General features: G+C 53.2%; 1 protein-coding gene across 5 annotated transcripts in view; it reads left to right on the top strand.

Annotated features, from left to right (window-relative positions):
• Positions 1-24,104, top strand: part of GDPD5 (glycerophosphodiester phosphodiesterase domain containing 5) — a 94,426-nt gene that overhangs the window by 47,400 nt on the left and 22,922 nt on the right. For 4 of the 5 annotated variants that reach the window (XM_055282972.2, XM_055282971.2, XM_055282969.2 and 1 more), the window contains exons 3-5: positions 4,186-4,362; positions 18,549-18,652; positions 23,950-24,043. In XM_055282972.2, the coding sequence (XP_055138947.1) occupies positions 4,246-4,362; positions 18,549-18,652; positions 23,950-24,043 (315 nt within the window). In that variant the 5' untranslated portion in view covers positions 4,186-4,245. Of the gene's footprint in view, positions 1-4,185; positions 4,363-9,250; positions 9,270-18,548; positions 18,653-23,949; positions 24,044-24,104 lie in introns of those variants that run through there. The other variant, XM_055282973.2, reaches the window with a different exon arrangement.

The raw sequence follows: 24,104 nt of genomic DNA, 5'->3' as shown, positions 1-24,104 counted from the left end.
GCACCACCTTTCCCCCTCCCTGCCCCCAATTGTGTGTCCTATAGAAGTCAAGGCAGAAGCTGTTATCTGCTTTTACAGATTCAGAAACCAAGGCTCAGGGAAGAGCCTGAGTGGCCCCAGCCACAGAGCAAGTCAATGCGAGGCAGCATGAAGCTAGGCTTCTTTCCACATTGCACCCGCCTCCTCCCCTCCTGGGGAGGCAGGGGCAGATGTAGTGGCTGACATGACAGTAGAGACACCCGTCTGGGGAGTGCACAGGGTGAGATCTGGCTCCCCTGGCTGTGGACCCTGACCTCCCACCCCTGCGGGAAGGCTGGGTATGTGGGGGTGCCTATGTGGGCACGCAACGCTCCCCAAATCTGGAGTATAGTAAAGCTGAGAGCACCCTACACCAACCCCCAGCCATGGTCTCTCTAGCCCCATGGGAGCCAAGCTGTGTCCCCACCCCAGCCTGTCCCCCAGGCCCTGGCTCAGGGAAGCCCCAGCAGCTGCACCATAGTCCACATGCCTCCCCAGGGCTCCCCGGAACAGAGGCTGCAGCAGTCAATTCCCAGCACTCAGGAGACTCCAGGTCATTCAGTATTCCCAGCAAGCCCCTAATGCATCTTCCCCCTCAGACTGGAGGCTGTAACCTCCGCACTGAGGTGAAGTCAGCATTGGGTGGTGGTGTTGGAGGGACAGCCAGAGGCCCTGAGTGAGGCCTGGTGGTGGAAGTAGTGAGTGGGCCTGAAGCCCAGCGTGCTCCTACGGTGCAGCCCGTGGGGCTTTGGAGAGTGGCATCTTAGGAGCTCATCTACCAGGCCTTGGCTCAGTGCTGACTCCAGGGAGCATACTCTGACCCTCCCTGCACCGTGGTCAGTGCCCACAGGCTCCCTTTCCTCCCTCCATCATACGCTGCTCTTACCATAAGGTTCGTGGGCCATTAGAGCCCAGTGACTGCAGGAGTCTGCAAACTTTCCCTCTAAAGGGCCAGACAGTCAGTATTTTAGGCTTTGCAAGCCATATGGTCTCTGTGGCAACTACTCAACACTGCAGTTATAGTTAAAACAGCCGTAGACAATACATAAATGAATGAGCATGGCTGTGTCCAATGAAACGTTTATTTATGGACACTGAAATTTGACTTTCATATAATTTTCATGTGTCACAAGATATTTTTGTTTTGACTCTTCACAACCATTTAAAAACATAAAGACTATTCTTAGCTTTTGGGCTGTACAAAAATAGGTGGCAGATCAGATTTGGCAGGCCCATGGGTTAGAGCAAGGTCCCTGGAGCCAGCCTGCGTGGGTATGAATCCTGGCTCTGCTGGGTGTCCTTTGGTAAGTGGCTCAACCTTTCTGTGCTTCAGAGTTCTCATCTATAAAATGGGGATGATGATGATGATACTTTGGGGATGTAACATGGTGCAGTCACATTGGAAAATAGTTTGGCAGTTCCTCAAAAGGTTAAACATAAAAGTTACCATATGATCCAGGTGTGGCGTCACATACCTGTAGTCCCAGCAATGCAGGAGGATCACTTGAGCCCTGGAGTCTGAAGTTGCCATAAGCGATGATTGCACTACTGCACACCAGCTTGCACTACTGCATACCAGCTTGGGCAACAGAGCAAGACCTTATCTCAAAAACAAAAGTTACTATATGACACAGCAATTCTTTTTTTTTTTTTCTTTTGAGATGGAGATTCGCCCTGTCACCCTGGCTGGAGTGCAGTGGTGCAATCTTGACAACCTCTGCCTCCCAGGTGTAAGTGATTTTCCTGCCTCAGCCTCCCGAGTAGCTGGGATTACAGGCGCCCACCACCATGCCCAGCTAATTTTTGTATTTTTAGTAGAGATGGAGTTTCACCATGTTGATCAGGCTGGTCTCGAACTTCTGACCTCAAGTGATCCACCTGCCTTGGCTTCCCAAAGTGCTGTGACCAGCAATTCTATCCCAAAAGAAATGTGTACCCAAAAGAAATGAAAACATACGTTCACACAAAAAACTCATTCACAGAAGCATTATGTATAACAACCCAAAAGTGATAACAACCCATATGTCCATCAGCTGATCAATGGATACATTGATCCATACAACGGAATGTTAGACATAAAAAGGAATGAAATGCTGATCCATGCTACAACATGGATGAGCCTTGAGAACATTATGCTGCATGAAAGAAGCAAGACACAAAAGGCCACATATTGTATGATTCCATTTATACGAAGTCTCTAGAATAGGCAAGTCCGTAGAGACAGAAAGTGGATGAGCAGTTGCCAGGGCCAGAGGGGTGAGGCCAGGGTAAATAGGGAGTGACAGTGCATGAGAAGGGGGTAGGGGGTTGTTGGGATGGTGAAACTGTTTTGGGATTAGATAGTGGTGATGGTTGTACAACTTGTGACTATACCAAAAATTGAATACTGTATATTAAATACTGAATTGTATACTTTAAAAGGGTAAATTTTATGGCATGTGAATTATATCTCCATTTTTTAAATGCAAATCCTTCCTTCCTAGGGCTGCCGTTATAGTTTCTGCATAGAAAGCACTTGGAACAATGCCTGGTTGTTCCCCTCTTTGGCCTTCTCAGGGCCCTAGGAGCCTTTGTGTGTCCTGCTCACATTGTCTCCAGGGCCTCGGACAGGGCCTGGTACAGAATATATGACTGAGTTTCTGGAGTCCCACAGGCCAGCGTTGGAGTCCTGACACCTCAGTATAGCTGTGCACCTCTGGGCAAATAGTTTCTCTGAGCCCCAGGTTTGTCATCGGCAAAATGGAATAAGAATAACTCACAGTGGTGTGGAGGACTGGATGACACGTGATACTCAGGATGTCTGAGGTGCCCTAAGCCCATCGCCACCTGGTCACACTTGAGCAACACTGGCCCCCAGAGGCCGAGGCTCCCACAGATATTTCCAGGGTGCCAAGCAGGGCTGGGGCAGTAGCTTCTGGCAGCCACACTTCAACCCTCAAGACACCTCTTGCTGCTATACCATCCTCCCACAGGCCCCACCCGGCTAGGGGGCTCCTTGTGTCTGAAGAATGAATACTTTGGGGCACTAGAGCAGTTCCTAGATTGAGTACAGTCCAGTTATGGGACAGCAGCCAGGCATTGCATTGCTCCTTGTTCTCTGAGCCTCAGTTTGTTGAACTGTCAAATGGGTTTAGGACACAGAACCTGCCACTTCAGATGGTTGTGCTGATGAGATGGAACAATGAATGTAAAGTATTTACACGGTGCCTGGTGTATTTTCAGTGCTCAACACATCTCAGCTGGTATGATAATTTCTTCTAAAATGTTTATTTTGAAAGTCCGCTATGTGCTAGACACTGTTCAAGTTACTGGGAATGCAGCAGAAAATACAACAGACAAAAATCCTTGCCTTCATGAAAACTGCATTATAGTAGGGCAGACAGACAGGAAAAATAAGCAAGTTATATTTAAGGACATGATTGAGAAAACAAAGCTGAGAACGTGGGAAGGAGCTTAGGGAATGTGGGAAGGGGCTACAGTTTTACAGAAGGTGATCTGGGACAGTCTCATTGAGTAAAGGACATGTGGCCAGGTGTCATGGCTCACGCCTGTCATCCCAGCACTTTGGGAGGCCGAGGCGTGTGGATAACCTGTGGTCAGGAGTTCAAGACCAGCCTGGCCTACATGGCAAAACCCCAGCTCTACATAAATACAAAAATTAGCGAGATGTGGTGGGCACCTGTAATCCCAGCTACTTGGGAGGCTGAGGCAAGAGAATTGCTTGAACCCAGGAGGCAGAGGTTTCAGTGAGCCGAGATCGTGCCACAGCACTCCAGCCTGGGTGACAGAGCAAGACTCTATCTTGAAAAGAAAAGAAATGGACATTTGAGCTAAGACCTGAAGAGAGGAGGGGAAAGAGGAGGAAGTTTCTAAGGGAAGAGCATTCCAGGCAGAGGGAACAGCAGCATGCCAGGCCAGTGAAGAACATGGAAGAGGTCAGGAGTGGCTGGAGGGGAAGGAGTAGGGAGGATGAAGGCCTGGGTGGGAGGCAGAGGACAGGTCCTTGGGGACCTGCAATGGTGGGCCTGTGACTCCAAGTGAGACGGAGCCCCACTGCAGTGCTTTGAGCAGGGGTGATCCTCCCTGACCTAGGCTACAATGACTTGCTGTGTGGTGCCTGACTCCTCACCCTTCCCCTGCCTCACTGCCCTGTGCTTCCTCCTGCAGGACAAGCTGGGGGCCTCCATGGGCGCCTGAGGGCCAGGCGCCAGGGCCGTGGGCACGAGTATGGTGAGACACCAGCCCCTGCAGTACTACGAGCCACAGCTGTGCCTCTCCTGCCTCACGGGCATCTACGGCTGCCGTTGGAAGCGCTACCAGCGCTCCCATGATGATACCACACTGGTGAGCCACCCTGGAACAGGGTCAGAGGGACCCAGTGAGCCCCAGCAAGCCTGAGGGGCTGGGGGAGGGGTCTTAGCTCTGTCTCTGCTGACTCGCTCTGGACAGGCCAATGGCCTTTCTGGGTTTCAGTTTCTCCCTCTGTAAAATGGGCTCATGGTAATTCCTGAATCTACTGACCAGGAGGGCAGGGAAGGAGTTCGTCCTGTTGACAAGTTGTTAACTCTCCTCTGACATTGTGAGGTTGGGCTGCTCCAGAAGGGAAGGGTCACCCGAAGGTGAGCAGAAGTCCTCAGCTTCCTGGCAGATCCTGACAGGCAGGCAGGGAGGCAAACAGGCGGGTGCTGGAGGAGAGGGTGAGGAGGTGGGCCTGGCCATCCTGGAGCCTGGGAGCTGGCAGGGCCACGGTCTGGCACCGGGGCTCAGTCACCTGAGCCACAGGCTTGCCAGAGCTGGCAGCAGGTGCACAGCCGGATAAAGAAAGCCTCCTTCAGTGCTGGGCTTCCCAGGCCAGACCTAAGCTGCACTCCCGTCCCTGGGGCACTGTCAGCCGGTGGATCTAGTTTCTTCTCTGAAGGAACCCAATTCCTGTGTGGTGTTTATCTAAAAGCTTTACTGTCTGGAGAACAACTTTCCTCCTCCTTCCTGCTTGTCTGAACAAAGAAGGCAGCCTCTAAATTCAGCCAGCCCCAGAAGAGGCTGGAGTGGCCAGGGGGTGGCAGGGTGTGGGCCGGGGTGGGGGGTGGGGAGCGGTGGCTGCCACTGATGTCAGAGGCCCAGTAGGCCTGGCTGTCTGTCTGGGGAGGTCGGGGAAGCTTATCCACCTGTCTGCCCTCCTCTGCCTGTGCTGATGAGGGATAGAGCCCTAGACTGAGGAGCCTGGGTTCATCACCTCCAAATAGTGAAAAGCAGGAACTGTCAGGGTGGGCACCAGGCCTGATTCATTGCCATCTCCCCACACCCGGCCACAGAGGAGCCAAGTGGCCAAACTGAGGCAAAGGAGAGGGAAGGGCCTGCCCAAGGCCACAGAGCAGGCCCCTGGCAACGCCAATACTAGAGCCCCGGTCTCTCCACTGCAGGCCCCTGCTGGGAAGCCCTCTGAGATACCACATGTCACAGCTTTCCCTCTTATGTGGAGGGGCACAGGCTGTGGGCTCTGGAGTCAGATGGATTCAGGTTTTGGTGGTGCATCCTGTACTTGAATCTAGTTGCCTGTGAGCTCCCTCAACGGTGAACTGGAGGGGAGACACACCCCTCTCAAGGAGCCGCTGGGCCATGACATGTGATGAGGGCCGTAACGTGACCGGCACAGTGCCAGCTATGACTAGCCATTGAGACAGGTCATTCCAGATGCCCAAGCCTCAGCCTCTCCATCTCTGAAATGGGAGATAGGTTGTGATCTTGGCTTCAGAATCCCGTGGCCACTCTGCCGTGCTCCACACTCTGTTCTGGATCTGGACCTGGGCAGTGGAGGTCCAGCAGCCACTGGTGTGAATGGGGTGGGGAGACAGCTGAGGCTAAGGCGAGAAGAAGGATGGCTGAGCTCCCAGGCAGGAAGCCCCTTGGCCATCAGGGCAGACGCTGGGGAAGGCGTATCTCCCAGAAGTCTCATCCCCTTGGTGGGCCCAAGGCCAGCCAGTCATAGGCATGGAGTCAGAAAGTGATGGTCTTGGCTGCAGCCAGCACAGGGCCCAGAGTGGAGGAAGTGGGCTGAGGCTGGTTTTGAGCTGACTGAGAACCAGAATACAATGTGCCCTGCAAGGCTAGGATCTGGGTCACCAATCTGAGGCAGGGGTCTGGGGCCAAGGCTGGAGGGGCAGCAGGGGACCATGAGCTAGGCTAGGAGAGGGTATAGGGCTTTACAGCAGCTCTGGGTGGCAGCGCCTCTGCAGAAAGGGCTGAGCTCACCTCAGGTGACCCCAAACTCACAGCTGAAGATGAGCATCCTCTGCTCCCCCGCCCCTTTCTCCCTGCAGTCGCTCACTTCGCTCCGCCCCCTGTCTCCTCCTACTTCCTGGTTCCCAGCCTCTGCCCCTCATCCTTTCTCTCTCTCTCCGTTTCTCTTTTCTCTCCCTATTCCTCCCTGAGGCAGCTGAGTGAGGGCAGCGGTGGGGCTGGACTCTCCCAACGAAGGAATAGCGATCTGGTGTCTCAAAGACAGGGGTGGTGCAGGGTAGGGGCTCCAGAAATTTCGCTGAACAAATAGAGGCCTTGCGTGAGCTCTGCGGGGGCTGGTAGGGAGAGGAGAGCTGCCTGAGCTGAGGGGTGGTGGAGAGGGCTCTTCCAGTGAGCCTAGTGTGTCTCCTTATTCTCACCACCCCCGCCCAGGGGGGATTCTCCCCCTGTATCTCCCAACTCAGAGAAGCCTGGGTTCAACTCCTGTGAAACCCGATCTCCCTGAGTCTCATCTGTGAAATGGGCTGAAAGGTGGGAGAGTCACGAGGCATTTTATTCTCATTCTCAGGCTGGAAAATGAAGTATGAAAGTAATAGTATCTGTTAACATTTATTGAGTACCTACTGTATGCAGGGAGCAAACAGTTTACATGCATTGCCCTAGTCATTGTTGTAACATCTCCATGGGCCATGTTTAATTGTGTGCCCATTTTACAGATGGAGAAATCAGTCACACAGGCTGATGATAGATTTGCAGCCTAAGCTGCTGGAGACTAGGGAAGATAGCATGTGTTGAAGATGTAGGTTTAAGTGACAGTTTGCTGGAAGAAGAAAGGCAAGGGGACTTGGGAAGTTGCCTGATGGAGGAGAAAGAGCACTGGACCAGGAGCATTTGGGACAAGATGGGGAGTGGCCTTGAATGCCAGGCTTGGAATCCTCAGTGTTTCCCTGGTTATGATCCAGCCCTGGGCCCTGAAGTGGATCCTGGGGAGTGGAGAGGGTGTGTGGAGAGAGCCTGGGAAGGGCCCCTTCCTCTCCATCCACGCTGGTCTCCCTCCTTCCTGGCCCCCAGCCTGACACATTCCCACCTCTTCCAAGCCTTTGCCCCCCAGCCCCCCTGGACACACACTTAACAAATAAAGAAGCAGGAAACCAAGGAGCAGAGAGGTGAAATGGCCTCTTCTCTTGACCCCAGTTCTGAGGAGTGGAGGAGCCTGGCAGCAGGAGGCCAGGCTCACTCAACAGCCAGGAAGGGGAAGCAGAGCTTTTTATAACTGGGGATAATTAATTGGTTGTTGTCTGTGACTCATTACTCTAATACTGTCAATTAAGGACTTGGTAGGACAGAAGACTGTTCTCAGGCCATCCCCACAGGGTCCCCTGAAGACTGTGTCTGCAAAAGGCAGTGTCAAAACCAGCTTCTCTGTAGAGAGGGATATAGGTCAGATGCCTGGAGGAACTTCCCAGCCGGAGACATTGAAAGAGACAGACTATGATAGCCAATTCTTGCACTTCCGTAGTACATTTACCTTTTGAAGGCTGCTATACTCTTAATTGATTTCCTCCAGGAAGAGCAAGGGAGTTATTCAGGCCAAGGGGCTGAGGGCACAGCCTGCACTAACCCTGCTCACACCCCCAGGCCTGTGCCTTCTCATCTGTTCCACATCAAACAGTCTTGTCTGGGGTGCCGTGATTACTTATTCAATCAACAAACCTGTCCTGTTACCTGCTCTGGGGTCATAAGTATATCAGACCTGGTTCTCCCCTCCCTTGAAGGGCCCCCAGGCTTGTGGGGGAACAGACAAGATCAGACACACCCGGACCACCCAAGTTGATCATTTTGGAGGCCTGGGGAAACCCTGGGGGCAGGGAAGGCTTGCCTGAGCTGGCCTCTGGGAGGATCGGCCCCATCTCCCCAGACCGGGGAAGTGTTCAGGTTAGGGGGAACTGTGTGCACAAGAGAGTGTCTTGTGTTCAGGAACTGAAAGGAATTCAGTCCACCGGCTCAGGTGCAGGGACGGGGAAGGGTGCTGCTCAGTGGGCCTGAGCCTGAAGCTGTATTGAGGAGTCTAGGCTTCATCCTGGGCAGTGGGGGCCTGAGCCAGGCTCGGGCTGTGTGAGGAACACTGTGGTCAAATTGTGGAGGATGCTGAGGGCCCTCAGGTGGAGGTGGGAGGGCCAGTGAGGCCTCAGGTGTCTGTGTGGGGAGTGAGGAGGTATACACAGGGATGCAGGCCGGGGAGGCATTCCAGAGACACCTAGAAGGTATCAGTGGACTGACTGTGGACTGAGGTGCAGAGGAAGGAGTGTCTGACAGTGAATCCCATCCACCCGTGATGCCCAGCATGGGTGGATGGAGGCCGGTCCTGGAGACGGGAACCCATGCTGTGCCCCAGGAGCCAGTGAGAGTACAGCAGTCTCAGCAGAGTCCAGGAATAGCACAGGAGGGGTGGGCAGAACAGACAAATAAGCCTCCCTAACCCCAGTTGCCCGCCTCCTATGATGGGATATGATGAGAGCCCCCCATCACCCTACCCGGGCAGGAAGACACTCGCCATAGGGAAATCCATCCCCAGCTCCTCTGCCCCTTCGCCTCCATGCTCGTCCACGCCAGCCACCCTGAGCTTCTCTGCATCCCCAGGATAACCTCACCCTTCACAGCACTGGGCCTTTGCTCCTGCCATTCCCTCTGCTTGGAATGCCCTGTCTTTCTCCTCTCTGCCCCTTAAGACTCATTGCAAATCCCCCTCCATGCCTCCAACTTCTGCCAAAAAATAGCCCTTCTCCTTCCTTTCTCTCCTCACTGCTCTCTCTCCGCCTTCCTTGCTCCCCTGGGGTTCCACAGCACGTTGACCTGCGCTGGCCATGTGGATTGTGATTTTTTTGTTTCCCACTGGGCTCTTTTTAGGACAGGGCCTGGGCCTGCACACTCCAGGGACCTGACTCAGAGGAGGTCCTTGGACAAGATTTACTGAATGAACGACCGGAAGGAGGATTGAGCATGTGTGTTCATGAGTGAGTGAGGAAGCGGTTAGGGGATGTGATTGCCATCTTGCTGACCAAGTGGGGCGGCCGGACCCCTAATGAGCTGGCAGAGAATGTAGGCGCACATGTGCGGACGGGTGCATGCTGCGTTCTTGGTGCTGCCTCCTGTGCTCCTGGTGGTGGTTGGCAGTGGAGGGTGCTGCCTCAGCCAGAGGGACCTCGCAGATCACCCTTGGAGCTGGGATTGAGCTCTGCCAGTGCACAAGAGGGAGGAAGAGATGAGTTTCCCTGCTGGCCCCCACTTTTTGTCCTGTCAGCCATGTGGATTTGTGTTCAGGATACGGAGCTGGAAAGAATGGAACCCACTCAGGAAATCAGGGCAGGCTTCAGGGATGAAGCAGCCTTTGAGATGGGCTCTAGGGTGTGGCTGGATTGAGCCAGATGCCACTGGGCATTCCTGGCAAGGGAGCTGCAGCCTGAACTTGACCCTGCCTCCCAGTGACTGAGTGTGTGATCTCAGGTCAGTCCCAGAACCCTCTCTGGGCCTGAGCTTGCTTGTGGGTTAAGTGGAGGTACAAATCTATGTCCTACAGATACAGTTAGATCATGGATAGGAATGTGCCTCCTGTCTTGTACCAAAGAGACCATTGTTCCAACCCTGCAGAAAACGTACCCTTCCTACAAACTTTCAAAGTGATGGCTTTCTCTCCTCTAGTGCTTTGAGGAAAAGAGACCCGGCAGGGGTGAGAGAGAGGCCCTCTGAGCTTCATTTTTCCCACTTCTAAAATTGCAGGATTCCTATAAGGATAAGAAACTAGGAGATGATATTATTACATCCACGAGAGAGAGAGAGGAGGGGCTGGTTTGTTGCAGCACAAGGAGGTGGGGATTTATCGCTGCAATAAAGCCATGCTGTCTCTTGCCTTAGGAAACCCCCACACCCTGCCTAGCTCCTCTCGGAATAGCACCAAGGGCACCTGGCATGACCATGCCACACTCCAGGGGAAGTGACTAAGTCTTGTTGATGACACTGTGTAAACACCTTGAGTGTTGGGTTATGGAGCAAGGGTGGGGCAGGAGATGGGGCATTACCAGGGGACTATGGCCACCCACCCTGTGACGTGGTCAGGGTCCTATGAAGGGATCTGGGATGGTCCTTCCTAAGGGCCCCTCAGCCCTTCTGCTCATGTCTCCCCAAGAGGCTGATGCCAGCCAAGGGATAGGCTTGGAGAGACAGGGTGCTCCAGGCAGGACTTAATTGCATTCTCCTGCCTAATGAACCGCTCTGAATGCACCCCAGCAGAAGCAAGGACAGAAGCCTGATTGCCCAGCTCTCTGTAGTCCAGAAAAATAAATCCAGCCTCTTAGGCTGTCAGGAGCCGGCTGGGGGTGGGGATTCTAATCCCTTTCCCTGCTCGGCCCTAATGCTGCAATATCTCTCCAACCTCCCCAGGCCACCACCTCCCCCAAATCTCCCGGATCAAGGCCAGGGTAATCCTGCCATAGCCTGCCCATCTCTCCCTTTTGGGAGCTCCCTGCACCCTTTCCAGCTGACATTTCCCAGGCTTTCCCATGCATCAGTCCCCCCATTTGGAACTTGGTAAAGGTGGAACAGGCTGACCATTGGAAGAGCTGAGGTGCCCAAGATTTGGCTTGCAGGTGGCAGATTCAGGGGTAGGCACTCCTCAATCTCTCCCTCTTGGTCTCTGTAGGACCACGTGCTGAGGGCGCAGCTGGGCTCTGGGACCTCAGAGAAGAGCTGGAACCATTGGGGACAGGGCTTGGCTGAACAGGAAGGAGCTGTGCCAGGCAGAGCCTGCACAAGAGGGAAAGGGCTGCCTTGGGCCAGGTTGGAAAACCTGGAAACACAACCACAGGCATCTGAGAACTCACTGTGTGGTGAACGAATGTAGAAATTACTACCAGTATCACAGATGATGTAGGGACAGCTGAAGCATCCATTTGGTGAAAGTAAAATTAGATCCCTGCCTTTTACTTCACACCAAAATAAATTCCAGATGGATTAAGATGTATTTTTTTCTATTTTTAAAATTTTTTCCTATTTTGAAGGCATACATTTGTTGAAAAAATTTAAACAACTTGGAAAGACGTAAAAGAAATTCTAGTCTTCATGCTTTAGAGATAAGGCTTTTAAACCTCTCTCTGCACACGTGACATCCATATGGAACTATATATAGATGGATGTCGATGGATGGGTGGATTGCAGATTGAAATGTAAACAATGAAGCCGAGAAATCGTGAGTGTAAAATATTACTTAAATATATTATATTGGGCCACCCTTCTTAAATACAATAACAAAGGCAAAATGTATAAAGGAAAAGAAGGTTAGATTTGACTACAGAAAAATTTAAATTTCTACACAGCATGATAAGTAAAATTAATTCAAATGATATATAAGAAAAAATATACAGCATGTATGAAGGCTAATTCTCTTACATAGGGAAAGCTTTTATAAGCCCATAAAGAGCCAGTTCCCCAAAACAAAGCTTGCTTTGCTCTGTGCCTTCATGCCCTCTGCTCCTTTTCTCTGTCTGGATTGAGGTTTCCCAACCTTGTTCTCTCAACAAGCCCTTTCTTTCCACTTTGCTGCAGGTGTCTCCTCCTCCAGGAATGCTTCTAGCTCACCCCTCCTCCTATAACTGACATTGTTAAGGATCCGAGCTCTGAGCTCCTAAGCAACCTGTTTGCCCTGCTCACCACACCAATTCCCAGGAGTGGAGCTGTTTGCTGCCAGTCTTGGCTCAGGGTGGCCTGATTTATCTCTGAATGTCTAAGGGCTCAACACGTGTATGTAGATGACTGGAAGAGAAGGGTGGTGAGGATGTAGAGGAGAGACACAGATTTAGTTTGGTACAGGGTGTGAGGTAGGGGTCTAATTATAGTTGTTACCAAATAAATATCCAGATGTCCCAACACCATAAGTTGAATTCCCCATCATTTTTGCACTAATATACTAATGTCCTAATCTCTTGCCCACACTTCCAGGCCATTCTCCTTCTTTAGATCGCAGTCTCTCCATTTCTTAGTTGGATCTTTAGGAGATGAGGCAAGATAATCTCTGACATCTTAGTTAACTCTGAAATCCCAGGGTCCCTGCTCTGGTGCTTCTGGCGCTGCCTGTGACTCAAAGTGTGACCTTGGGCAAGGCCCTGTCTCTCTGAGCCTGTTTCCACCTTGGTCAGACAAGGATAATTTACATGTCCTGCTCCTTGTTGCCCCGAGACAGCTGGGGACACTGGAGGTACACAGACCTGGTTGTGAATTGTGGTTCCACCATTATGTGTACCCTTTGTGACCTTAGGCAAGTCCCTTCCTTCCTCTGAGACTTGGTTTCCTCTGCTTTGCAGAACTGTGGGGATGATGAGATGGAGCAAGTAAAGGGCTCTTAGGAGTACCATCCCCACCCACCCCCAGTGCCATGGTGAGCTCACACAGGGCTCTGTTCCCCACAGCCCGGGATGCAGCCTGTGAGTGAGATCGGGCAGCTACCATGCCAGGGTCTTCTTCCTCCGTTGGTGCTGGTTCCCAGGGCCATAGCCTACAGAGCCAGGCCTGGCCTCTGCATCTGGCTGACCATGGCACCCACTCTGGGTTGGGGGAAGGCGATCAACCTGGCTGTCCTCAGCAGCTGGAGAAATGTGGTGTAGAGCAGGGAAGAAAGGCTTGATCACTGTCTTCACATAATTAAAGGGCTGTCAGACGCGAAATGATAATTACAGGAACGATCCTGGATTTGGCGACTTACAGCTTACATCTGTAATCGTGCTGGGGCCTGGCAGTCCTCCTGTGAGGTGGTGGTGATGTCATTCTGTGAACAGAGGAGGAAGCTGAGGTCAGAGGTCCTGAGCGATTGGCCTACAGCCACGCAGCCAGTGGGGAGAAGGGCCTGGGTGAAAATCCAGCTCTTTTGTGTATTCTCCACTCTGTGGTCATTTGACCCCAATATTTCTTACCCTTTGGCTGGCCTTGTTCTGTGTGGTACCAGAGAACCAGCTGCAGGGGAGCAGTGGAGGAGGCAGATTTCAGCTCCACCTCCCTGGGGGGCATTGGGGGAGGGCAGTAACTCCCCTGCCCGGAAGGTCAGCCTCACCAGACACTGTGCACAGGAGGTTTTAGTGGTCTGGGCAGCATGCTGATACTGTCCCCATTTTACAGAGCAGGAAGCTGGGGCGCAGAGAAGGGAAATGTCTTCCCCAAGGTCACTCAGTCGTGGCCAGTCTGGGATTCAAACCCAATATTGCTATACTCCCTCAACCCAGCCTCCCATTGTCAGGCTCCATGTCTTGGAAGGAAGAATTTTGAGTCCACAGAAGGACTAGGCAGCATCTGGAAGGAGAGGCCCCTTCCCAGGAGCCAGTGGAGTAGAGCAGGGTGATCTCCTGTCCTAGAGGCTACAGACACACTCTCTGCCTCAGGGCAAGGGGACAGGCAGGGGAGCTCTGCGATTCTGAAAGTCTGTAACATTCAGAGTGATGTGTGCAGACTTCAGACCCCATGTTCTGTTAAGGGACCCAGGGGAGGTGCTCCATTACCTTCAGGATCCCTAGTAGTGGGAGGAGCAGCTGTGTGCATTTTGGCCTGAGGCTGTAGTCTACAGTAGCAGGGGCCCATAGCCAGTGGCAAAAGGCAGCAGCAGAGCTGCCCCACCCCAGCAGCCATGCCCATGCTTCCTGTGTAGGGCCGGGGTTGTGGCTGCAGTCGTGCTCTGTGACTGTATGAGCCCCCGCTGCTAATGAGGTCTTTCTCTATGTTCTTCTCTGAACACAGAGGGCTCTGGGATGGGAGGGACAGGACAGAGACAAGGAAGGGTGAGGAGAAGACATAACCATCCTCAGGAGACAGTGAGGAGAAGGACTGGCCTTCAGGGAAATTGACCCACAATTGCCCAGATTGCTACGGAGGGGCTCCTGTTTCTGGAGGGTTAGGGTAAGAATGGAAGGAGATGCAGCGGCCTCTGGGTTGGAGCCTCCAGGATTCTCCATCACAGCAGCCCCGACCTCAGCCTCCATCCCCTGGGGCAGGAATCAGCATTCTACCCCATCCACAGCCAGGGGCCACTCCTCCCCCAGCTGCTCGCCCTATCTGGTCCCTCCTTAGGCAGTCTCCAGCACACTCCTCCTGGTGCCTACCCCAGAAGCCAGCTGCTCCCTCAGCCCCAGCCCACTCAGCTTTTCTCCTGCTCCCTGAGGGTAAGTCTGGGGCTTGCACGATGGCCCTGCCCACTGGTGGCCCTGAGCACCTCTCTGTTGCCCTGTCTCTCATCCATACCTCCTTCTATCCCTCATGCCATAGGTGACCACCACCTTGTGCCCAGCGTGATGCTGGGCCTAGGAGACATAGAGACAGCTCAGGCCATCCCTGCCCTGAGGGAGCTCGCAGCCCAGTGAACCAGCCCTCATTATGCGCCTACTATGTGCCACTTGAAGCCCTTCAGCTCATTTAACAGCCTCCCTCCGAGGGAAGGGCTGTTATTCCCATTTACAGCAAGGAGACCAAGGCTCAGAGGGGCCACGTGACGTGCTGAGTGGCAGAGCCAGCTCTTTAGACCCCGTGCTCTTTCCATCTCCACAATTTACAATTTGATTGAGGGTCACGGTGGTGGGTGCCAAGAGTCTGTGCAGGATGGTCAGAGAGGGGAGACCTTTGAGGCCTGGAGGGATGGAAAGGCTTCCTGAAGGAGCATCAGTTCTGGCCTAGTGGTCAGAGAGATGGAGGAGGGAAATCCAGGGAACTAGGCTGGGCCTGGGTTCGCCATACTGGGTCCCAGAGGGCAAGGTGGGTTTTGAGGGGAGCTGTTCAGGCTGCCTCCCAAGGGGGCCTGCAGAGTCTAATCAGTATGCCTGGGTTCAAATCTCATCCCCACTCCTCCCCTACCTGCTAACCCCTCTGATTCCCCTCCACTCATCTGTGTTGAGCCTTTAAGCAAATTAGCAAAAAGCACCCCTTTTCTAGGACACGACCGCCATGTGCCAGCAAATCGTCATAATATGCACATTGATGGTCACCATGATGTGAGTGGCACTTCTTAGGGGGCAGTGCATAACTTGCTCAGCCATATGTGGTGGCCCTTCTCTGAGCCTCTGTGCAATGGGGGTAGATACCCCTAAATAAACAACCCCTAGTGTTATGCAGACTGTGAGAGATGAAGGAGGGCCGTGGCCGGGGCATTGAGGCAGCAATCACTGCTCTGCATCTCTGGGAGCAGGGCCACATTGGCTTGCTAATGGGTGGAGCGGGCAGGCCTCTTTCTGCTGTAATGTGCCCTGACAAGGACCATTAGTGCCACTGGGGCCTCTTTATCAGTGGAGCTGCTCCCCAGGCCACTTCCTCCGGCTACTTCCTCACCTTCCCCTTCCCTTCCTTCCAGCCCCTGCCATTCAGTGTTTTCCTCTGATTGTTCTTAGAGTGACCCCCGCTGCCTGCCTCCCTCTGTGCTGGGGCCTCTTCATCCCCATCTACAGGCTCCCTGTGGCCTCCGGCTTCGGCTCCCAGGGCTTTAATCCCTAGGTTGCCCCAACCCCAGCTCATGTGCTAGTTCTGATCATGGGGTCCCTGGCTCCTTGTTGCTTAGGCCCTGCCTGCATTCCTTCCATGCCTGGATGCCTCACCCCCAACCACCGCCAGCTCTAGTCTTGGCTGGTTCCCAGGAGTGGGAGGTGCAGCCCCTCATTCCTGCCCTGCCTTGCTCCACTGTAAGGATCTGGACACGTGAGGACAATGGTCTTTGGAGCATAGGACCCTGGGGTCTGGAGAGCCTGTTTGGGGAACCGTATGTAATTCTGTGCATGGGGCATAAAGCACAGAGCTGGCCTGGGCCAGAGTGGGCCCTGACATCTACTGAGAAGCTCTGGCCAGTGGGACTCTCAAGCTGGGGCATGACATGACCAGATGGGTGTCAGTCTAAAGACATGGTTCACCCTTTGGGAGACTCAGATGTTTAAGCTGGCCTGGGACTCACCAGCTGCACTCTGCAGGAAACGAAGGCTGTTATGAGCAAATAAGAACTTGAGGTTCTTATTCAGGTGCCCCTGAATCCTCAAGCAAAGCCGTTCTGTCTGAGCCTCTGTCTTTATATCAGCCCAAAGAATGGGAGAGACTCAGAGATCTCCAAACTCCCCTCCTGTTCTGACACTCCAGGCTATTCCATTCACTCATTCTTCATCCAAGACTGATGAAGTTGTGTTCTGTGCCAGGCCCTCTGCAGGGCACTGGGGATTCTGAGAAGGACTAGTCCTGGGGTGCTGGCTGGAGGGTGGTGGAGAGACGGTCATGTGCAGACACAGACTGCCTCCATGGGAGGCAGGACTGAGTCTAGGGACTCAGCCATTCTCTGGGTGGTGGCTTCTAGGGTTCGATTGCTCTAGAAGGGCACATGTCCTGCCCGGCTCCTAGCCATGGTTTCCCTATTCCTGACCAAGGTTGGGCTTTGCTGTGCCTGGAACTGGAGCTTCTGCCATTCTGTGTCCAGCTGGGGCAGACACAAGTGGCCTACTCTCTGAGAAGCCACCACCTCCCCAAGCCTAAACCTGCTAGAAATACTGGGCCTCAGGGTGTCGTCACCTTTGCATCTCTGTTTATGTACAAAGTGAGGCTAAGCAAGGCAGTCTGGCTCTGCACGTGACAAGGAGTGGTGGCAGCTGCTCACCCAAGCATGAGTTGCCCAACTGGAGTGACCCACCTGGGCAGGAGAGTCACCCAGCCACCAGCCCGCTTGCCCAGGGCGAGGCACGGAGCAGGCCCTTAGTGGGTATGGAGTCATGGACCGTTAGGGTGTGAAGGCCTTTCCTACGTTCTGGAGAGGCAGAGGATGTCACAGATACACTGGTAGTGTGCTGAGTGCTCGCCAAGCCACCTGGCTTGTATTATCTCATTTAATTCTCCATCAACCCCATGGCATAAGTACTAGTATTGCCCTCATTTCACAGAGGTGAAAACTGAGTCACAGAAAGAATGAGTACTTTGCCCAGAGTTACACAGCTTGTAAGTGGTGACAGGGATCTGAGGTTCCCGGGCAGACTGATGGTATCTTTGCATGGTGTGGGATGGAGGAATTCTGGACAGTGAGAGGACTTTCCCTCCTTCCTGCCCAATCCTGCATGTGGTCATAAAGTACTAGTGGAGTGGAAGTCGGCTCAATCTCCGTCCTTGCAGAACCCACACTTGTCTGGGGGACACAGTGAACAGGCCATGGTGTGCAGAGTGTGAGTTTAGACAGAGGGGTGCCGATGCTGCGGGAGCACCGTGGCGGGCACGAGGGTGGCAGGGTGGATCCAGGGAGGCTTCACAGAGGCAGTGATATTTGAGCTGACTTGAAAGGTGAGTGGGAATGTTCAGGGAACAAGCCCAGAGGCAGTGGCCCTTCCAGATTGCAGGAACTGGTTGTGTAGGTTGAAGCTGGAGAGGTCAGGGGGCCACACTCCTGCTTGGCTATCAGTAAGGAGCCATGAAGAGGTTAAACTGGGATGGTTTAGAAACATAGCAGGGAGCCCAGAGGTAGGGCTGCCTCCGTGACTTCACACCCTCAAGGGAAATGTAGTCTTGGTTCTTCCTCACACTGACCTCCCCTCAAGGGCTGTTGACTTGTTCTGATGATCTCAGCAGTTTCCCGGGATGCAGGATATTCCAAGCTTTTTGTGCTTCCAAGATAAGGGGACGGATGAAAGCAGGGAGAAACCGGAGGGCCAGGAGGAAGTGCCTGCAGATGCCTGAGCTGGCCCCTCAGGAAACAGCAGTGGTGGTGTCAGTGTCCCCCGCCACCCCACTTCTACCTGGCTGGAGACAGGGGTATCTGGCCCAGTGGAGGCAGCAGAACATGGCATTCTGTACTTCTTCCTTAATCCTCTGCTAACTTGCTGTGTGACCTGGGCAAGTCACCTGGCCTCTCTGGACCTCAGTGTTTTTCTCGGTAGCACGGGGTAGAAGTGGAGAAGAACAGTGCCTGCTTTGTAGGCATGTGTGTGAGGGATGTGACTTCACAGACTGCCGATCACTGTGCCAGCGCCAAGGGAGCCATCCCCAGAATAGGGAGAGCAGTACATGATGGAAAGGCTGCAGGCCACCGTGAAAAGAGCACAGCCCCACGGGGGAGGCCCTGACTGCCCCTGGCTCTCCACCTTTCTGTGACTTCCCCTCTCTGAACCTCAGTTTCTCCCAGGGTAAAGAGGGCAGGAGTTCCTGCCTGGCAGGTTTGGCTACAAAGTGGGAGGGAGGGGGACACATTCTGGTGGGAGGCAGCCTAAGGGGCTGGCCCCAGACCCGCTTAATCCCCTCCTCCTCTGCTCTTCCAGTGGGAGCGCCTGTGGTTCCTGCTCCTCACCTTCACCTTCGGCCTCACGCTCACCTGGCTCTACTTCTGGTGGGAAGTCCACAATGACTATGATGAATTCAACTGGTGAGTGGGGGCAGTGGGTGGGGGAGGAAGGGGCCCGGAGCCAGGTATCCAGTAGCTGGCACCTGGGGGCTGGAGTTAGGGCCTGTCTCCCAGGTTGGCCCTCTGAGCTCTGCCACCAGCTCTCTGTGTGGCCCTGGGCAGGGCCTACTCCCTGGGAGCCCCTGTCCTGCTCACCTCCAGGGCTTTGGTGAGGAGGCTGGTGTGGGACTATAGTGGGAAGTGCTGGAGGTATGGGTGAGGATTGTATCGCAGACTGGCAAGAAAGAGGAGGAGGAAACAAAGAGAGATCCATGCCCTGAGGGGACTCCTACTGCAAACTTAGGGAAGGCTTCCTGGAGGAGGAGGCATGGGAACTGGGCCTTAAAGAATGGGTGGGATTGAAACCTGGGGAACTTCAGCTGCTGGTCTTGGAGACCCCTTGGTGCTTGCATTGATGATTCAGCCTGCGTTCCTGGCTTCCTGAAGAGGTGGAGGGGAGCCTCAAAGAACAAAGGCTTACAGGAGCCGAAGCCCACTGGGGAGACACAGGACATTCCTTCCCGGTGCTGTGACCATGGAAAATAGGAACATAAGGCTGGGCCAGGGCTCAGCCGGGGCTGCGGCCTCTGGTCACCCCCTTTGTAGACAAGAAATCTACAGCTCAGAGAGACCAAGGTCTCTGCAGAGGAGATAGCCCTGGATCCTAGGCCTCCTAACTCCCTTAGCTAGGCCCTGGGCAGGGCTGGCAGATGAGTTTGGGCTCAAGGTCCTTTGTGGGTACCTCAGATCCAAAGGCAGGGCTGTCTGAGCCACTTACCTGGGTACAGGAGGGGCACCTGTTTTTTCCTCTTCCCCATTCCATCGCCTGCCTTTTGTTAAGCAGTGGAGAGGTCATGGGAGGAGGGCAAGGACCCCGGGTTCTGTTGACAGATAAGGAAACAGGCCCAGGTCACGCAGCCAGTTGGGGACAGCTGGGGCTTGGAAGCCTGGCTCCTCACTCCCCATCCATTGCTGTTCCTTCCTTTTGATCAGATGTTCAGATCAGCGTGGCCGTAAGCAAGTCTCTGGTGCTCTCTAAGCCTCTCCTTCTGTAAAATGGGGTAACTCTGACCTCATCAGGTCTTTCTGAGGATGAACTGAGATGATGGACACAACAGGGCTCAAAGCTCTACCTAAACATGAGGGCTGCTTCCTGGGAGACCACGTCTCTAGCCGGAAGGCAGCATGATGTTAGCATTTGGGATTTTCAAGACCCTGGGCTTCTGACAGGCTGTGGTTCTAGGATTCTGTGATGATCCTGGGACTCTGCTCATGGAGCTGGGTGTCCACTTTTCCCCACATGGCACCAGGCTGTGCCTTTCTTATTAATGAGCACAATCAAGAATATGCTGCGGTCCCACCCCTGCCCTGCGGCAGCCAAGCAAGATGAGCCGGAGCCCCGGCAGAGTCCCAGAGGTGGCCTCTGGCCTTTATTAAATGCCATAAATCAATTATTCATCTTTGCAGATGTCCAAAGCATGGGCACTGTCATGAGTAAATGGGAAAGTTCCCTACTGGCCCTCAACCGCAGACCCAGACAGTTCCTCCGAACTGGAGTCTGCTGCCTAGAAGATCATCAAGTCTACCCCCCTATCATGTATAGATGGGGAAATGGAGGCCCAGAGAAGGACAAGACTCATTCATGATCACACAACCAGTTACTGCATGAATTGAGGACAGACTGAAGAGACCAAGGCTTAGAGAGGTTAAGTAGCCTTTCCAGCATCACACAGCAAGAAGCAGACAGATCTGGGACAGGGACTTCAGCCTGCCTAACTGTATCATGTCCATGGAGTCACCCACTCTACCCAGAGAGTGAGCTCCCTGTCACTGGGAGTTTCAAGCAGAGGATGGGTTCCTGCCCTGTCGGGGAGGTGGCAAGGGAAGGCCTGCCTGGCACTTAGGGATGCCTGGAGACCTGCATCTCCTTTAGCCTGTCACCTTAGTTTCTTGGAGTCAGTGCTGGGGTTCAGGATGCCCTGGCCCAGTCCTGATGGCCTCAAGAGCCTCTGGGGACCGGGCACAATGACGCATGCCTGTAATCTTAGCACGTTGGCAGGCCGAGGCAGGCAGATCACGTGAGTCCAGGTGTTCAAGACCAGCCTGGACAACATGAAAAAACCCCATCTCTACAAAAACTACAAAAGATTAGCTAGGTGTGGTGGCATATGCCTGTGGTCCTAGCTACTTGGGAGGCTTAGGTGGGAAGATTGCTTGAGCCTGAGAGGTGGAGGTTGCAGTGCAGTGAGCCGAGATCACATTTTACGCCATTCTGTAAAATGGGGTAACTCTGACCTCATCAGGTCTTTCTGAGGATGCAATGAGATGATGAACATAAGAGGGCTCAAAGCTCTACCTAAACATGAGGACTGCTTCCTGGGAGACCACTGCACTCCAGGCTGGGCAACAGAGTGAGACTCTGTCTCAAAAAAAAAAAAAAAGAATCTCTGGGAATAATTCAATTCATACAGTAAGAGGATGTGAGCGACAGCCGGGGATCAGCACTGGACAAGGAGGGCCAGGGAGGGCCATCTCGGCTGTTGCTGTCCTCAAGGACTCCCTGCCAAAAGTGGTCACACTTGAGAGACAAATGGGACCAGAACATCTTTCAGGAATAGTTATCAGGAGCAAGCCTTGCCCCTCTTCAGGCCTCAGTTTCCCAACTGTATGGTAAGGTGAGTGCATTCAGTGATCTGCCAGGCAGTAGATTTTCCCCTGGACTCTGAGGATGAGGGCCGGGGGGGGCAGATACCCCATGGGGTCCTCCTGGTGTCCCTTCCCAGCTGTCTGGCAAGGTCCCAGATGACAGCAGGCTGAAGCTGCCTGGCGCTGACTCGGATTTTCTAATGACCTTGAACAAGTTGCTGCTTCTTTTGAGCCTCAGTTTCCCCCTTTGTACAAGGAGGATGTGGGTAGTTCATTCTTTTTTTTTTTTTTTTTTTTTTTTGGGACGGAGTCTTGCTCTGTCACCCAGGCTGGAGTGCAGTGGTGTGATCTCAGCTCACTGCAAGCTCCATCTCCCAGGTTCATGCCGTTCTCCTGCCTCAGCCTCCCCAGTAGCTGGGACTACAGGCGCCCGTCACCGCGCCTGGCTAATTTTTAGCAGAGAGGGTTTCACCATGGTCTCGATCTCCTGACCTCGTGATCTGCCCACCTCAGCCTCCCAAAGTGCTGGGATTACAGGCGTGAGCCACCACGCCCGGCCGGATGTGGGTAGTTCATTCTTTCTGGAGAGCATCTAAGCAGTATCTATCAGGCCCCTTAAAAATTTCAATCCCACCAGGTACAGTGGTATGTGCCTATAGTCTCAGGTACTGGGGAGGCTGAGACGGGAGGATTGCTTGAGCCCAGGAATTCAAGTTCACCCTGGGCAACATAGCAAGACCCTATCTTAAAAAAAAAAGTTCATTCTCTTTGACCCTATAATTGTATCTGTAGGAATCTATCCTAAGGAAGTAATCAAAAATACAGAAAGATATGTATAAAAATTTCATTTTTATGTTAATTTATAATAGTGAAGAATTAGAAACTATTTCATGCCACTAGTAGGAAGGTGGCTACATATGGTACATTAATTCAGTGGAAAACCATGTGGCTGTTTTAAAAATCACATTTTCTCAGGATTTTTACTGGCATAAGTAAATGCTTGTGTTGAGAAGACAGTTGGCCAGGCGTGGTGGCTCACGCCTATAATTCCAGCACTTTGGGAGGCTGAGGTAGGAGGATCACTTGAGCTCAGGAGTTTGAGATCAGCCTAGGCAACATGGCAAGATCCTGCCTCAACAAAAAATACAAAAAAAATTAGCCAAATATGGTGGCGGGTGCCGATGGTCCCAGCTGAGGTAGGAGGATCGCTTGAGCCCAGGAGGTCAAAGCTTCAGTGAGCCATGTTCGCATCCCTGCGCTCCAGCCTCGGTGACAGAGACCCTGTCTCAAACAAACAAACAAAAACAAAGTGAGTTTGTTGAGTACTTACCATGCATCTCACCTCACTTCATCCTCATGGGACCCCATGAAAGGCACTTTTTTTTTTTTTTTTTTTTTTTGAGACAGAGTCTTGCATTGTCGCCCAGGCTGGAGTGCAGTACCGCGATCTCCGCTCACTGCAAGCTCTGCCTCCCAGGTTCACGCCGTTCTGCCTCAGCCTCCCAAGTAGCTGGGACTACAGACGCCCGCCACAATGCCCGGCTAATTTTTTGTATCTTTAGTAGAGATGGGGTTTCACAGAGTTAGCCAGGATGGTCTTGATCTCCTGACCTCGTGATCCGCCCACCTTGGCCTCCCAAAGTGCTGTGATTACAGGCGTAGGCCACCGCGCCTGGCCGAACGGCACTTTCTTTTTTTTTGTTTTTTGTTTTTTTTTTCTTTGTTTGTCTGTTTGTTTGTTTTTTGAGATGGAGTCTCGCTCTGTCCCCCAGGCTGGAGGGCAGTGGCATGATCTCGGCTCACTGCAAGCTCCACCTCCCAGGTTCACGCCATTCTCCTGCCTCAGCCTCCAGAGTAGCTGGGACTACAGGTGCCCGCCACCATGCCCAGCTAAATTTTTTTGTATTTTTAGTAGAGACAGGGTTTCACCGTGTTAGCTAGGATGTTCTCGATCTCCTGACCTCGTGATCTGCCCGCCTCGGCCTCCCAAAGTGCTGGGATTACAGGCATGAGCCACCGCGCCCGGCCTCGAAAGGCACTTTCTTATCCCTATCCTATAGGTGAGGAAACTAAGGCTCAGAGAAGTCAAGTATTATATTTGATCCATTCTAAGACCCCCAATTTTCACATTTTAACATTGAAGTTGAGATGACAGTCACAATTGATGGCATCTTAGAATCATTGAAGCCTGTCCTCCACAAGGTCCTACAAGACAGTGAAAAGCAGAGAAGAGAGGGGATTTGAATCCAGCCTGTGTGCCTCACTCCAAAGCCTGTGCTCCTGACCATGTTGCTTTGTGCAGCAGAGTCCTGGCTTTGCTGTTGATACAAACATATAGGCATGGGGGCGGGGGAACCCACAGGAGGAAGATCCAGCACAGCCTTGGTAATGACTACTTCTGGCCAATAAGATTATGGGGCATTATTTTCTCCTTTACATTTCTTGGTCCCCAGGTGGCTGCCATGAGCAGGCATGGTAGAGCATCAGGCAGACGCTGAGCCTTACTGCTGGGTAAGCAGGGCCTGGTCACTGAGCCCAGCCTGTGGTCTGTGTGGAGGCTCAGACCATCCTGATTCCTGGACCAGGCAGTGGCCTGGTGGAGGTCTGACCCCTGCCCCCTCTCCTCCTGGCAGGTACCTCTACAACCGCATGGGCTACTGGAGTGACTGGCCCGTGCCCATCCTTGTGACCACAGCTGCTGCCTTCGCATACATCGCTGGCCTCCTGGTACATGGGGCTGTTTCGGAGGGCAGGTGGCCCTGCTCCCAGGGGAAGGGAGACTGGCCCT

Source organism: Symphalangus syndactylus, chromosome 6, assembly GCF_028878055.3.
Source record: "Symphalangus syndactylus isolate Jambi chromosome 6, NHGRI_mSymSyn1-v2.1_pri, whole genome shotgun sequence".
NCBI lineage: Eukaryota > Metazoa > Chordata > Mammalia > Primates > Hylobatidae > Symphalangus > Symphalangus syndactylus.
This window is presented reverse-complemented; position numbering and strand designations above follow the sequence as displayed.